Source organism: Arachis ipaensis, chromosome B09, assembly GCF_000816755.2.
Source record: "Arachis ipaensis cultivar K30076 chromosome B09, Araip1.1, whole genome shotgun sequence".
NCBI lineage: Eukaryota > Viridiplantae > Streptophyta > Magnoliopsida > Fabales > Fabaceae > Arachis > Arachis ipaensis.
The window spans coordinates 7062382-7079432 of NC_029793.2; the positions used below are offsets into that span (position 1 = coordinate 7062382).

At 33.3% G+C, this 17051-nt stretch overlaps 2 protein-coding genes across 8 annotated transcripts; one reads left to right on the plus strand and one right to left on the minus strand.

Annotated features, from left to right (window-relative positions):
• On the plus strand, positions 460-6294 carry LOC107618209 (inactive protein kinase SELMODRAFT_444075). Of its 4 annotated transcripts, none has more exons than XM_016320205.2 (10): positions 460-837; positions 1318-2329; positions 2577-2731; positions 2831-2925; positions 3158-4182; positions 4425-4585; positions 4835-4911; positions 5004-5151; positions 5390-5539; positions 5745-6294. In XM_016320205.2, exons 2-10 carry the CDS (start codon positions 2143-2145, stop codon positions 5991-5993), a joined length of 2247 nt encoding a protein of 748 aa, XP_016175691.1. In that variant the 5' UTR covers positions 460-837; positions 1318-2142; the 3' UTR covers positions 5994-6294. The 4 variants fall into 4 exon arrangements, with proteins under 4 accessions (XP_016175691.1, XP_016175689.1, XP_016175690.1 ...); XM_016320203.2 differs by having other exon boundaries at positions 460-760; XM_016320204.2 differs by having other exon boundaries at positions 460-666.
• LOC107619465 lies at positions 8711-12200 on the minus strand. Of its 4 annotated transcripts, XM_016321765.2 has the most exons (10): positions 11751-12200; positions 11259-11321; positions 10811-10892; positions 10570-10644; positions 10301-10367; positions 10113-10152; positions 9365-9468; positions 9168-9215; positions 9016-9120; positions 8711-8931 (listed from the first exon to the last, which is right to left on the minus strand). In XM_016321765.2, exons 1-10 carry the CDS (start codon positions 11931-11933, stop codon positions 8901-8903), a joined length of 798 nt encoding a protein of 265 aa, XP_016177251.1. In that variant the 5' UTR covers positions 11934-12200; the 3' UTR covers positions 8711-8900. The 4 variants fall into 4 exon arrangements, 1 of the variants encoding a protein (XP_016177251.1); XR_002354596.1 differs by having other exon boundaries at positions 9016-9215; positions 9365-9462; positions 10113-10149; positions 11751-12198; XR_002354594.1 differs by having other exon boundaries at positions 9016-9215; positions 10113-10149; positions 11751-12198.

Here is a 17051-nt window from a genome sequence, read left to right on the forward strand (position 1 = left end):
TCATAATAATAAAGTTTACATAATTATTATCATATTTATAAATAATTATTTAAATGTATGAGTAAGTTAACAATTAAATAAACTCAAATTTATTAAAAATTAATTATTTTTGTAAAATTTAGAGTGAATACTCCATCTGTCCCTCACAATTATCTCGAAAGGACAACGAGACTCTCAAGAAAAAACACTAGATTCGGCCTCTGATATTTTTGTTGGGACTGATTAGCTTCTGTGCCAAAAAAACAACATTGATTTTTTTTGGCACAGGAGCCTCATTGTCCTTCTGTGGTAATTGTTAGAGGCCGGATTGAAATTTTTTTTGTCAAAGAGCCTCGTTGTCTTTCAAGATAATTGTCGGAAGCTATTTTGGTTTTTTCTAAAATTTTATAAGTGCAAGAAAATGAATTTCTTAGAAATGATAAATTTGAGTTATAATAGAAACTACGATTCCTAATGGTATCCCTGGTCTGTAACTTCCATTGGTCACTCACAAGTCACAACAAAGCTTCTGAGTTCTGATCGTAACACATCTTTTCCTTCTTCCCCAGAAACAAACAAATAAAATAAAATCCATTCATTTTCACTCAACCAACACTCCTTTTCCTTTTTCTCTTTCTGGGTTTTCTCTATCTCTTACTAAAGTTTTCAACTTTGCTCCATTTCTTGGTTCTCTCTCTCTCTCTCTCTCTCTCTGACATCTCACCCCCATTCTCCAATTTTCTATTTTGAAGGACCCCATTTTGTGTTTTTCATTGTTAAGGTTGGCTCATGTTTCTTTTTGCTGGAAATTTGGCACAAAAAGATATAAAATTAAAGATTCTGATGATGATAATTATTGTAAGGAAAAAATTAAGCATTTTGAGTTTTATAAAACTGTCTATCTAACTCCCAATTATTCTCCTTTGTTGTTTTTTCTCTGGATGTTCGTTTGTCAACTCTACCAAAGGATTGATTGAAAATCAATAAAATATAAATAAATATATATAATAATAAAGAGAAAAGAAAGGAAGGTTTGGACTTTGGATCTTGTTTTGGCCTTTCATTCTTGTTTCTGTTTTGTTTTGTTTTTCTTTCTTGTTTTCTAGTCTCCAATGATGTTCTTTTTTCGTTGATTTTTATTTTTAACCTTCAAAGCCAACAAAATGGCGGTTTCAACTTTCAAGTGATTAGTGGAACCATATTTTATGTTTCTCTTTTTTTGTTTCTGTATGTGGCACATTTTCTTTGTGCATTTTTTCTACAGTTTGTTTGTTTGTTTTCTTTTTTTTTCTTTCAGTTTTCTGATCTATATCCATGTTGAATCTTGTGATTATGCAGGGTTAAAACGTTGGGTTGTGAAGAAGGAACAGTGCATTGATTCACATATATCTGAAAGGGGTTGATATATGATTGGATTGGTTTCTGTTGAAAAAGGAAGGAACACTATTTCTGTTGAGGAATCTTTTGGCATTTTCGATAATAGAGCCAACTAGTTGGATCCAAAATCACTCAGAAACCCTCCCTTTACCTTTTTTTTTCCTGTTTTCTTCATCTTTCTTTTCAACTATTTTTTTTTCCTTTTTTTGACTTTGGTGGGGGTGGTTTTGAAGGCTCATTCATAAAAAAGCAAAAGAAGAACGGCTAGGGAAGGGTCCTTCCTCTTTTGCCTTTTAAAAAATTCTTACTTATACACATAGCACAGTAAGTGTTTGTGTAAATGTGTGTGTGAATGAGCAGTAGTTACTTTGAATCTTCTTGAATTTCAGAAACACACTGAAATGGAGCACATTGCATTTTGAGCCACAAAATATCAAAAAACAAGGAGGGGGTATCTGATTCTGATTCCTCACGGATTTTTGGTACTTTGCTTTGGGGGAATGTACCTGCAGAATCATCATTCTCATATATAGGTGACAAGAAAGGAAACAACAAGATTCTGTGAACGTTGCAAGAGGGTCTTTTTTATCTTTTCTTGTTGCTTGTTTGAATTTGGTTAAAAGGGCCTTTGTCCATGGCTACGGAATGTGCAATCATGTTTTGGTGATAATTGTTCTAGTGGGGAAAAGGCTAAATTATGATGTTGAAGGTTTTGCTGTGTGTTTCTGAGATTTGAGAGTAAAATCTTTTGAACAAGGTAGTATCTACTCTCTATTGTTGGTGGTGATGAGTCGAGAGCAACAGAAGGGGATAGGGAAGCAAGTCAAAGGCTCCGATGGTGCTGAGAAGGTTATCGTTGCCGTTAAGGCTTCGAAAGAAATTCCGAGGACTGCACTTGTTTGGTCCCTCACTCATGTTGTTCAACCTGGAGATTGCATCACCCTGCTAGTGGTTGTGCCTTCTCAAAGTTCAGGTGATGATGTCTCTTTTCCCCTGCATTTCATTCATTTTTATGCTTCTTTTTTCTCACAAGATAGTGTTTTGCTTCTCCAATTTGACAAATGGTGAATTACTTAATTTGTCACCAATGGTGTTTGCTTCTGGTTTTGCAATCTTAAACTATGCCTTGGCAGAGTGGCAATGCATTTTTTTTTCTTTTTTTATAGGAACCTTTTACTTTGCTATTTTGTGTAATTAACTGTTACTTTACACAAATGTAGGCAGAAGATTATGGGGTTTTCCTAGATTTGCTGGTGATTGTGCCAGTATCAGTAAAAAGTATCCTCCAGGAACAGTTTCAGAGCAGAAGCATGATATCACTGATTCTTGTTCTCAAATGATCCTTCAGCTCCATGACGTGTATGATCCGAATAAGGTTGGTATATATCCTACTTTTTATTTTTTTTCCCTGAAAAGCTCATGCAAATTGATTCAGAATGTTGAAGATTATATTCTATGAACCCTTTTTCAACAGATAAATGTCAGGATTAAAATTGTTTCTGGATCTCCTTGTGGAGCAGTGGCCGCAGAAGCCAAGAAAGCGCAAGCCAATTGGGTTGTATTAGACAAGTAATAGTCTCTCACTCTCACTTACCTTATTTCCTCACTAAAAGCATGCTATTGTAATTGCAATAAGCTGATTGGTTTTCCTATTTTCATTTTTAGTGTGTTTTGTTGTCTTTTGTGAAGAAAAATGTGAAAATAAAATCCTTAAAACACCAACTAGACTCTTTCTGGTTTACTGTTCTCTGTTCATGTGGGATTATAGTTAAGTTGTTACTTTTGGTGTTTTTCTTTGCAGACAGCTCAAACATGAAGAAAAGCGATGCATGGAAGAGCTACAGTGTAATATTGTGGTCATGAAGCGTTCCCAACCAAAAGTACTCCGCTTGAATTTGATTGGATCGCAAAAGGAAGCTGAAGAATCATGTCCATTGCCTTCTGAGCATGATGAGCTGGCTGAAAATCATACCAAAAAGAATACCGATTCACTAAATTCCATTAAGGGGCCTTCTGTAACTCCAACCAGCAGCCCGGAGCAAGGGACTCCATTTACTGCAACGGAAGCTGGAACTTCATCAGTTTCAAGCTCTGATCCAGGAACTTCACCATTCTTTATCTCAGAGACAAATGGTGAGTTGAAGAAAGAGGAGACTATCAAAGAAAATCAAGAACTTGATGATTCAGACACAGAAAGTGAAAGTTTGTCCACATCTTCGGCAAGCTTGAGATTCCAGCCATGGATCACAGAATTACTTTTACATCAACAATCATCTCAACGAAACGAAGGAAGGCCAGAAATATCTCAAGATATGCCTCAAACATCTACAACTAGAGCCTTGCTAGAAAAGTTCTCAAGGCTCGATCGAGGAGCTGGAATTGAAATGTCAAATTATAGAAATGAGTCAGATTTTAGTGGAAATCTCAGAGAGGCAATATCATTATCTAGAAATACTCCGCCTGGTCCACCTCCATTATGTTCAATATGTCAACACAAGGCACCTGTTTTCGGAAAACCTCCAAGATGGTTCAGCTATGCCGAGTTAGAACTTGCCACTGGTGGATTCTCTGAGGCCAACTTCCTGGCTGAGGGGGGATTTGGATCCGTTCACAGAGGGGTTCTACCGGATGGACAAGTCGTTGCTGTCAAGCAACATAAATTGGCTAGTTCTCAGGGTGACCTTGAGTTTTGCTCAGAGGTAGAAGTCCTGAGTTGTGCTCAGCACCGAAATGTTGTTATGCTGATTGGATTCTGTATAGAGGATAAGAGAAGGCTACTAGTTTACGAGTACATATGCAATGGATCATTGGATTCACATTTATATGGTGATTTCTCTTGCTCTCTTGCATCCGAAATTCTATGCTTACAGAATTTTTTTCAATTGCACTAGACTATAATATCAGACTTATGTTTGCTACTTTGATTTATTAATCTGATGCCAACTAAAAGCAGGTGGTGAAGTAGGATTAATGTGACAATGTTTTTCATTTTGAATACAGTGATTGAATCAAGACATATATTTTACTGACATGATTGTAAATTAGTCTAATATTTCAAACTATTTCAGGGAGACAGCGAGAACCATTAGAATGGGCTGCACGGCAAAAAATTGCCATTGGAGCTGCTCGTGGGTTACGATATCTTCATGAAGAGTGCAGAGTGGGATGCATTATCCACCGTGACATGCGGCCTAACAACATTCTCATAACTCATGATTTTGAACCACTGGTATGGTAGTGCTCGCCTATTGTACAATGCATTCTTGTAGGTTTGTAGTTTACACTATAAAAGGCACCTTTACCTCACTTTTGAATATCCACCCATCTACATTTTTAAATTTACTTACCATTGGATGTAAAGGACAGAGAATTTTCTGAGTCTTGTATAGATTACAACCTAAACTCTGGTGTATGCTGAATTTGAGTTGGATTACATACATGCCTAATTTTTCTAACAGCATTATATTGTGATTGCAAGGTTGGTGATTTTGGATTGGCGAGGTGGCAACCTGATGGAGACACGGGTGTGGAAACCCGAGTAATTGGAACATTCGGGTATGTATTTGTGTTTTTCCTGAATGGTTTTCATAATCAAAACTTGTCTGAGAAATATGAACTCACAATTAAGATATGACGTTACTGTGTAGGTATTTGGCTCCTGAATATGCTCAAAGCGGCCAAATAACTGAAAAAGCTGATGTTTATTCATTCGGGGTGGTATTGGTGGAGCTTGTTACAGGGAGAAAAGCTGTGGATCTCACGCGGCCTAAGGGACAGCAGTGTCTTACTGAGTGGGTAAGTTATAAAGTTTTAATGGAATTTTCATGGATAAACTATATTTGCAATTTTTACTCGAACCATTCTGTGAAAATTTTCACCCTTTATATTATACCCAACCAAACATTGCCTAAGAGTTTAAGTATGACTATGTCTATAATTAACAATCAGAAATCCTATATAATCCCCTTTTATGTTTCTGGTTGTTCATGCCAAGTCTTGTCGAAATTTGAGTAAATGTTTTGATATTTAACAGGCACGACCACTGTTGGAAGAATATGCCATTGAGGAACTGATTGATCCAAGGCTGGGGAACCAATACTTAGAAAATGAGGTCTATTGCATGTTGCATGCTGCATCATTATGCATACGGCGAGATCCTCATTCTAGACCACGCATGTCACAGGTAAAGCAAGTTCTTGAACTGATTTTTGTTGGAAAAAATTGCTTTGAAGAATTCTCAATCACATATTTATTATAATTTGATCAAACTCTATTTCAAGTTAAAATCAATAGGAAAAGCTAATGCTGCATGTTTAGATAATGTTTTTTGAATTGACCATGTTCTCTGCCTAACTCTTTTTAAAATTATTTCTGCTTGTTAATTCAAGGTTCTTCGTATACTGGACGGCGACATGGTCATGGACACGAGTTACATTTCAACTCCAAGTTATGATGTGGGAAACCGGAGTGGCAGACTCTGGTCGGAGCCGCTGCAGAGGCAGCACCATTACAGCGGTCCTCTGTTAGAAGAGTCACTTGAATCATTCAGTGGGAAGCTATCTCTTGACAAATACAGGCCTGCATATTGGGATAGGGACAACAAAGCAAGAAGGACTTCATGTGAAGATGACATTTAGAAAGGGGTTGATACTTGATCAAAATTGAAAATTGCTTTTTTCTTGTTATGCTAAATATGTTTATTTTCCCTCCTATTTTGTAATTTTGCATCTTTCTATCTATCTTTCTGCAGTGAGATCTAATTTTGCATGTGTATAATAGCAGGGTGAAAGTAGGATAGGTAAAAAAATATAGAAGCTTTTGAAATTCTTCAGAGAAAATCATGTACACACTATTGTGCCTAAAAGGGCCTCTTTGACTTGAGAGAGTTTGTGGGGTCTTGAAATGAAATGAAATGGAGTAGCTTCTTCTAAGTTCAAAGATTGTTGGTTTAATTATCATTTATCCCTTTTCACTTTCCATGTGTGTGTCCATGCACATGCATATGCGTTGAGAAGCAAACAAACATGGTTTGATGGTTGTCATCTGAAGTTCTGAACCAACTTGGACAGTGACACAGACAAATCAGAGTTAGCCTTTTGCATCTATGAAGGGTACTAAAATCACAGGGTAATTAATAATGACACTTCACCTTTTTGAGTTTGGATGATATTAGAAACATTTTATTTATGAAAATGTACACTAAACTCTAATATATGCAAGTCTCATGACTCATGACATAATATCTTCATATTTTATAAAATATAGCACTAATCTCAATATCTTATAATTAAAAAAGAGGTAAGTATAGACATGACAAAACAAAAGCAAAAAATGTTGAATATATAGTAGCAGTTAATGAGACTGATAGAGTTTATCCATTTTAAAAATCTTAAAATTTTGAAGCAATTAATAAAACCAAAAAATCTTGGTTGGCTGATGTTGACAATGTCCTATGCTTTTTTGAATTCTTGACTTCTAGGAATCATGTGAAGCAAAATTCATTGGTTGGCTGATGATGACAATCCTGAGAGGGTTCAGACAACATAAATTCATGAGACATGTCAAAGTGTGATGTCACTTGCCTATGATTTGGCAAATTATAAACAAAATGACTCCATACCTTATCTCAAGGCCAACCCTGTCTAATTCTTGTCCATATATCATTACTTCTTATAGATCAACATCAACACAAATATTGCAGTGCAGAATACACAGGTCCTGATTCCTAATTTCCTACCATAATTATTGTGTTATTTTCCATTTTACACAAATTTATTGTGTTAAGGGTGCTAATCCCTTCTTTCCTATGTCACTTCCTAATTCCATGGTTACTTAACAAAGCTTAACTAAGACAATATATTCTTAAAGTTATTAATATGTTAAATAATATTGAAAGAACAAAATGAGCTTGCATAATGCATGCAATGTTCTTAAGATTAAAAAAAAAAAAAACCTTGATGGCAACTCCCCTTTTTAGAGCATACCTATGGTGAAGACAATGCTTGCTTATTCTGACTAACTTGCTGAGTTTTGTGCTAAGCATTATGATATTGCAAAAATTTGGGAGCATATACACATGCACCTCATTATTATGGACTACAACTATTGGTGGATGAGATAGGTGTTGAGGTTTCTAAGATTTAAGCTTTTGTCCTTTTCTTTATGTTGTACCCAAAAAGCAAAAGAAAACTCATTTTTCCACTGCATTAACACTTGCTGCTTTTCTAGATTAAGCTCACCAGAATAAGTAAAGGATATCAAATCGATGAAAAGAAAATGTACTGCATCCTTAAAAGTAAATTGCTACTATTCTCCATGAATTACTTAGCGGTTGGAATTTCTAGAGTTTAAAGCTAATGCTAAATAGTAAACAATAGCAATAATGGCTAATAGATATACCAAAGTCATTTTCTAGAGCGTTATAAATGTTTGGGCAGTTGGAGAAAGATTAGACATAGAAGAACAGGCCTTTGAAACCGACCCAGTAAATTGAATGCACTTCAATCATTACACTTCTAGTACTATAATGTTCACAAACCCACCAGAAAAAGTTACCATCATGAGTGTATCTTATACGGCTAAAATTTTTATATATGAATAATTTTAATGTGAAATACAAAAATATTTGATGATTTTGGTGTTCTACAGGGTTGTGGTAGTAGCACAAAACGTCACTGACGTTTTGCAATAAATTTTTTTTTTAATCATCAAAGAACAAAACTTCACTGACGTTTTGTAATAAAAAATATTATTTTAATTATTAAAACAGAAAACGTCACTGACGTTTTGTTAGAAAAATATTATTTTAATTGAAGAAACACAAAACGTCATTAACGTTTTGTAAATGGCCATAGTTGTGTTTAACACACAATTTGGTTCATGACGAAGGATTTCACCTCTAGTGATACAATATTAAAAAGAAAAAGTTCTATCTTATACTAGTTGTATTTACATGAAAATATGGAAAATTGCAATAATGTAATGTCTTTTTCACATGAAAACTATTCAGAGTTGCATGACACTACTATATTTGGTTACTGAGTAATATTATATACACCACTTTTTTATACATTTTTTCATACACATTTTACTTTTGATATTAAGAATAATTGATAAAAGATACAAAGTGTGTCTTTTATACCATGAAAATGTAAAAATATAAAGAAAAAACAGTACGAACATAATTCTATTAGTAATCTAGCTTCTTATCTTATTTGCATATTCTTAGGTCATCAGAACGTACATAATATCTCTATTGCTCAACAATATTCCATTTAACATTATAAATCAAGTTTTATAGAACAAGGACATGTTTAGTCCATAACTCGGTAATAAATTTAGCTAAAATGAAGGATAAAAACAAAATGAGGGAATATCTTTTTTTATAATAGTGAAAGGAATATACTACAAAATGAAGATGTTTTCTAAGGTTGATAAACATTCCCAATATTTCCAATACGTTGCAACTATGCTAGAGAAAACACAATGTTGGCCTTTATATCAAACAACAAAATTATCTGGAAATTGGCTTGCTTCCATTTCTTCTAATGCTTCCTCATTTTAGACCTTGCGTATCTACAAGAAAATATTTAGGGACATAAGACATCAATCCTAGCTAGAGTATCTAAAATTAATAGAAACCATTAGGTTAGAAGTTACTCTATGTGCATGCCACCCCGATCTGACGACGACAGCATGCTGCCCTGAAGCTGCTCCATGACCTTAGTAGCTTGTTCAACTTCCTGTAAAAGAATAAAGGTTAGTAAATTGATAAGGGGTAAGCAAGCAAAATTTACTACACTGACCAACAGGGGATTGATCCTCTAGAACGGATTTTGACCATGTTGAATCCAGCATACCTGGAAAATGGATTTAAGACATTAAAGCTCGATAGTAAAAACTCAAAATCAAGTGAAAGATGAACATTGCAAGATCAAGATATAACAAGAACCAGTAGGTCCAGCACTGCTCCAATATGAACAACTTTACTATAGACACAACAACTCACACTGAGAAAGTTTGTCTCAGTTCATCTTCGGTGCAGTTTGGACCAAGATTTGCAATGAAGAGAGTAGAGCATGGTCCTCCATCAGGACCCCTTTCATGCTGCTCCTACATAAAATTTGGAAGAATTAAATATGGACGTTTCTAATGAGAAATGGAAGTAAAATCTTTTACATGCTAGGCAGTAATGAACATGATTGTTTATTTGAGTTAATTTATGATATTATTTAAACAAGTTTACTCAAATACAAACTCCTTTTGAAAGAGAAAATTGTATAAGTTCAATTGGTAAACTATTCATTGCACAATTGCGTTCACAAGTCTAAATATTTACACTTTATTTGTAATCAAAATGTATAATTTGGACACTTTTGTCGGATACTTGATTTGACTTGTTTATGTTATGTATTGATCTATCTACATGTTTTTGTTACAAGGCTGAAATTGTTCAATAAGGGAAGTCCAATGCACAAACATCCCGTGTTAACGCAATGTTTAGAGAAGGGTCCCACCCAAAGGTATAATGTAAACAACCAAACTTGATAACTGTATGAACAATAGTAAATTGTTCAAGAGTTTCTAGAACATATCTTTTAAATAATAAAGTTTAAGCATGCAGAATATCTAAACTTCTTGTTTGAAAACCAAGGTATTGAACTCTGTTCATCATATAGAGTGGGACAAATATTGGCTGTTCTACAGAGGCAGTAAGCTGAAAAGTTCCAATCTATTGTGGGTTCTCATTCACTTACCGCAGACACAGCACTGTCAGAGCCAAACTTAATCTCACTGCTGCAAACAATTAGAAAACATAAAAGTTAGGGAATAAGGAATCACTAGAGTATTCAAAACATTTAGGATATTTTTATCGCTCAGTACATTTGTGTCAGCAATATGCAAAATCACGAAATAGTGACTCGTAGTAAACTGTACTTTCGACCTTTTAGTGGTTGCTAAATCACCATGGCTGCCACCACTTCCTGATGGTTCATCAGGATCACTGTCACCTAATGTGCAAGAACATGCAGGTGAGCCACAAATACAAGAGGGACAAGAATATGTAACATAACTTTGTAGTCCTCCCCTAATTTCCTTTCTTCATCTCACTAATCCAATTTAATAGGAAAGGGAAGTGTAGCGCATCATATAATTCATTACATGGGAATCATATATCTACTTTGCTTTGAACTTATAATGAAGCAACATTACCATCATCACTTGATGACCCTTGAACATCAGCCTCTCCTTTAGACCGTTTATCTATAACAACATAGGCTCCGCTACCTGGGGAAGACAAATAGTCCAATGAACATATTGGAATGTAAAAACAACTCCATTTCTCCACAATTTATCAACCTAAATGAATACATATAAATTTTTATATTGGACAGAACGGGAAATATTAATGTTTTTCATTTTCATATCTCACAAGTAAGCATAATGTATATACCTGGCTTACGCTTCCTCCTTGAGTTTGACCTAGCAAGTTCAATATGCAAAACAGAACCAGCTTGTGGATCAAATTTCACGCCCTGATGATCGCCCCGTAAGAAAGAAATCACATAGGAAACTAATTGTGGACATTTTATCAGTAAAAATACCATCTTTACTCTATTGTCTACTGGACAACTAATTAGAATCATTCATAATACACTAACTTCCAGCATTTCCTTATCACTACACACATGTCAATTTCATACCATATCTTCATCAATATCATCATAGTCCAAAACAGGGTAGATGATACCATAATCGTAAGTCTAATGAACTATAAGTGTATCAAATAATTTTCTCAACATGGAAATGAGAATGAACTATCTGCACCACCGTCCTAAACTAATAAACTCCAAATCCTTGACCTTCATCTAAAATGGCATAATCTGACCCTAACCACTTACATTTAAAGCGTGCAATGCTGCCATCGCCGATTGATGATTGAAAAAAGTAGCAAACGCAACAACCTGAAAAGATTATTGAGTGAATGAGTGAACAACTTTCATTCAATATCATAAAAAAATTAGATTAAATCCTCACTTAAGCCCTCTGAAACTGTAGTAATCACCGATCACTATAGCACTTAACTTAAGCAAATTCACTTATGAAACCCTAAAATAGTCCATTACGTGCTTAAATTAGTCTCTAACATTGAATTGGTTAATGAAAGTAACATGACATTGTATTCTCATTATTCAAATCAAATATCAGAGACAGTCATTAGTTTATAATCAAACTTCACGATTTCAATTTCAATAGGACTAAAGTGAGAAAGTAATATACACAATTCACCGAAATTTTAGTTACAACTGCATCAGTAAAGAGAAGCTTCTTTCTTTCTTTTTTCTTTGTTCTCATTATTATTTTGAGGAGAATGAAAGGGAAAAATGATGTGCCTGGTTGGCGCGTCCGGTGTACTTGAGCTGGCAGGAGTCGAAGCCGGGGCGACGGCGGAAGAGGTTGTGAATCTCACGCGCCTTCACGTCGTCTGGGAGGCCCGACACAAACAACGTGTTGATGTGGCTTCGCTCATCCTGCTGCTGGTATGCGTAGTATGGGTCAAAAGGTTGGTGAGCCATTTACCGTCGGAGTTTTCGCAGTCGTGTGTGGCAGCGATGACGGTGGCCGGAGAAAGAGTCGAGAAGAGTGGGAAAATGTTTTCGGCGGTGACAGGGTTTTTGCTTTGTAGTTACTCAGATGAAACGAAATCCAGGAGCACTGTGTTAGTGTCGTTTACTAGAACTTGCCTTTTCTCATATTAGACGATGTCGTTTGGGCCTTGGAGCATTCGTTTGCCCTTTGTTAAGAACCAAAACGACATGAAATTATGACTTTTTAGCATTCGTTTGCCCTTTTGATTTTTTAAGAACGGATTTATCAATTTCAGTGTGAGAAAGGGGGAGAAATGTGTAATTTCTTTTGTTCTTAAGTTTCTAACAAAAAACAAAGGTGAAATTTCAGTTGATACTTTACTCTCTTCTATCATATTGAAGAAAATTTAGTTTATTTATAGTTTATACTTTATATTTTTTTATTATTTATTTATTTACTTTTTAAATAAAGTATCAAAAGTTGCAGAAGCATTTGATTCTGCACATTTGTTTAACTAAATAAAAATAAATAGATTTGTGGTAACTCAATGATTCATACTTCGTCCATGGTAGAAATAGCAATACATGTTAACATTGGCATAGTTAGCTTTGTCCTTTCTTGATCTCTTGGATGCATTTTATCTCTTTAGTTTCTTGAAACATGATTTACAAAACTTCTTTTGACTTGCATCATTAATTTTAATTTGGTAGAGGTTATGATACCAACAATTCTAACTACCCAATGTTATGATTTAAAAGATGCAGTTAGAATAAGTGATCATCTTCTATATATCATTTGGATACTTATAGTAATTGATAGAGCATTGATGCAGTTGATACCTCAAGTTACTTTGAATTTATAGTAATTTTTGTAGTTAGTTTCGTACTACTCTGCCTTTATACTTTCATGGGCTATGCTTTTATCATGCATGTTGTTGTTCCATTTACATTACTTGACATGCTAACCTTAACTATTTATTGTTTTCAATTCCCAGCATGGCAGCATATAACACACAGCATGAAAGATCCAAGTATTGTTACATTATGGGTGGATTTACCTATAATGATGAAGTAAAGCAGAAAATATGGTGCAATACAAGGTTATTTGTTTATATTCTTTTTTGTTGTTCAGTGTTTTGGTTCAACATTTGATGTATTCCTTTTCCCACCTGTTGGTTTCAATATATTTTCGTTTTTTTTTTTCTTTTGTATTTCCTTAGTTGCCTCATGCAATGCTCATATTTGTTCAAATCAATTTTGTTAAAACTAAGGATAGATGAAAATTTTCATAGCTTGGAGCAGACAATTTTTTCTTTATAGTCTGCTCTATGATTGGTATCTCTAGAACGATTTTTAGGGTTGTTTCTGTAGAATATCTAAATATAAAAGAAGTGAAAGAATGATGATTTGCTGCATTATGCAAGTGATTAGACTAGTTGTTGCAATAAGTGTTTGCTGTGTGGGAATTGAAGTGCATGATGTGGCTTTTGTAGATGGTAAATTGCAAATTGAAATTATAAGTTAGGTTAAAAATGTTAAGAAAAGCTCTGTATACAAGTCATTAGGGCTTGTATGCTTTACAAGTTAATTAACGAATAAATCCCCCAAAACGCGATGCAAGGTATGTTCTTCTTCTTCTTCTTCCTCTTCCTCTTCTTCTTCTTCTTTTTTTCTTTCGTTTCTTGCCTTCTCTTTCTCCTCCTTCTTCTTCTTACTGCACATTCTTCTTCTTCTTCTTCTTCTTCTTCTTCTTCTTCTTCTTCTTCTTCTTCTTCTTCTTCTTCTTCTTCTTCTTCTTCTTCTTCTTCTTCTTCTTCTTCTTCTTCTTCTTCTTCTTCTTCTTCTTCTTCTTCTTCTTCTTCTTCTTCTTCTTCTTCTTCTTCTTCTTCTTCTTTTCTTTCGTTTCTTTCCTTCTTTTTCTCCTTCTTCTTCTTCTTGCTGTACGTTCTTCTTCCTCTTTCTGTTCTTTTTCTTCATTTACGTGCTTCTCTCTGTTTTCTTTCTTCGTTATTCTCGATTTCCATTGTTTTTTTACATTAAGCTCTGAAATCGTTTTTGAAGAATAAGAAGCAGCAGAAGATGAGGAGGAGAAAGAAAAAGAGTTCTGAAATATGCATGAGGTGTACTTCAACGAATTTTGGGTGTATTTCTTAAATCCTTTGGGTGTATTTTTGTAATCCTTTGGGTGAATTTCTGTAACCGTTTGTGTGTATTTTTGTAATCGTTAGGGTGTATTTCTGTAATCGTTTGGGTGTATTTTTGTAATCCTTTGGGTGTATTTCTATAATCGTTTGGGTGAATTCCTGTAACCATTTGGGTGTATTTCTGTAATCGTTTGGGTGTATTACAGAAAGGATTACAGAAATACACCCAAAGGATTACAGAAATACACCCAAAGAATTTAAGAAATACACCCAAAATAGGGGGAGACAGTATATTTCTTTTTGAAATCTTTTAATGTTTTGGTGGTTAAAGATGAGGCACATGGCAGAGACAATCTAGAAGAAAAACCTAGAAGAACAGTAAAACAGTACTTTGAATAATGTTTCTTCCTTTTTTCTGGTGATTTTTTATGGAGATTTGTATCTTTTCTTCTTGATTTCTTCTACTCTTCGCGAAGAGTTGGAACGTTTCTGCAGAATCGTAGTAGTTTATTTTGAATTTTGATGGTTTGCGTTTTGATTGAGGAAAAAGAGGAAAAGTGAACGTGGGTGGAAAGAGCGCGTGTTTTTTTCTTGATGGTTTGCATTTTGATTGAGGAAGAAGACGAAGAATAAATGTGTTGTTGAAGGAGCGCGTGCTTTTTTCTTAGACTTGGAGCAACTTGTATAACTTATAAGCCAAAAAGGCTTGTATGTGTAGCAGGCCTCAAAAATGTTTTACTTATGAAAATGACCTCCATTATGAGGGGAGTAAAAGTGCATCTCATTTGTCATGAAGATTGTTGCTTGGAAATGCAGGGACAGATTAGTGAATAAACATTCACTAATTTAACATATGAAGAGCAGGATCCCTTAGAATGATATATCATTTATATTTTATTTATCTTATTGATTTAATTCCATAACTCTTGAATACTTAATTCATATGCTATCTTTAAGTCATTGATTATTTCGTTTTTTTTTTTCAACATCAAATTATGGTGTTCATAATGTGCACAGGAGAGTTATTAGACTCGGTGATTTAAATTCTATTCGGTAATTTTGAACCTATTGCCAATTAAACATATGAATTGTTCAAGTTTTGAATTTGAGCACGTTTTATTTATAATCCTTACTTTTTTTTTTTTTCAGGCTTGACTTTCTTGTCTTCAAAATATAACATTTGTGAAATTGGCCAAGTCTTCTTACTGCAACTAGCCTCCTTTGATAACATCCTCTATGTGATTCTCGACTCTCCTTTCTTCGATTCACATTCATTTTCCCGAGTCAATATATACTTCTTGCTTACACAAGTGCTTCCATAGGAAGATGGTTCCTTCCACTTGTGTGTTGTGTGAAATAACCATGTACGAAAGTTTTCCTTTCTTTTTCTTTCCATCCACGTCCTTTCCTTCGACCCAAAGTCCTTCTCCAACTATCTCACTTACAAACTTTTCAAATTCTGAAATTGAGGTAAATATCATTTCAGTACTTGAAAAATTTAAAAATTGACTTAAAAAAAAATTAATTTTAACAAGAGTGATCGATCGTCAACTAAGTTATTTAAAGTTAAGGTTAAATATTCATGTATTAGTTAACGATTATCATAATTATAAAAATTATCCAAACTTCTAATTCTAATTTTAACTAGGTATCCTTTAAAAATTGTACAACATTCAGCCTTTTGTTACAATAATTAAAAAAAATTAAAACAAACATAACTAAAAATTATGAATAGATTTACTGTCTTTTTAAAATTAAATACACATTTAAAATACAATCTAAAAAAACTGAAATTTAAAATTTAAATTTTAAATTTCTGTTTCAGATTTAATATACTTAATTATTAATATATTATAATTTAAATACATATCTAAAAATCAAATTATTCAAAATTCAAAATTTTAATTTTAAAATTATAAAATAAACCTTAAACTATCAAATTATTAATTAAACTCGTACAAAACACTCAAAGAAGCAGAGAAGTCACGTTTGCGCCATGTTGAAAATCCAGAGGCGCACATGAAAAACTCAGAGGTGAACATCGAGAAGTCATTTTCCGCTGTCGTTCATCCGTGCCACCTTCCTCTTCCGCGCTCATCCTCAACGCTGCCTTCCTCCTTTTCGACGCTCAATTACAACGCTGTCTTTTTAATGTTTAAATTTAAATTTTAGATTTATGATTTTGGATGTGTTTTAAAAATATTTTCTGTATAACTTCATAATTTTAGATGTGTTACAATTATTTTTTAATGTTTAAATTTAGATTTTAGATTTTAGATTTATGATTTTGGATGTGTTTCAAAAATATTTTCTGTATAACTTCATAATTTTAGATGTGTTACAATTATTTTTTAATGTTTAAATTTAGATTTTAGATTTATAATTTTATATTTTCTATATAACTTCATAATTTTAGATGTGTTACAATTATTTTTTAATGTTTAAATTTAAATTTTAGATTTATGATTTTGGATGTGTTTTAAAAATATTTTTTTGTATAACTTAATATTTTAGATGTGTAACAATTGAAAAAGAAACTACAATTGAAAATATTTTAGTTTATGTATATAATTATATTCGACCATTCATAATTGTATTATTAACATTTATATTGTATTATTAAAGTTGACTGATTTTGGATGTGTTTTAAAAGTATTTTGTATAAAATATCATACTATCAGATGTGTTATAATCGAAAAATAACAACACAATTTTAAATTAATTGTTGATTATAATAATTTTAAAAACTAATAAGTATCGAAAAAAATTTAACTGATAATTTAAATAATAAATATTATATTCATTTGATCGAATTAAAAATCAAATGATTAATTGTATTATTAACGTTTAAATTTAAATATTTAAAGTTAGTCTGATTTTGGATGTATTTTAAAAATATTTTGAATAAAATATCATACTATCATGTGTTATAATTGATAAATAACAACAGAATTTTTATGAC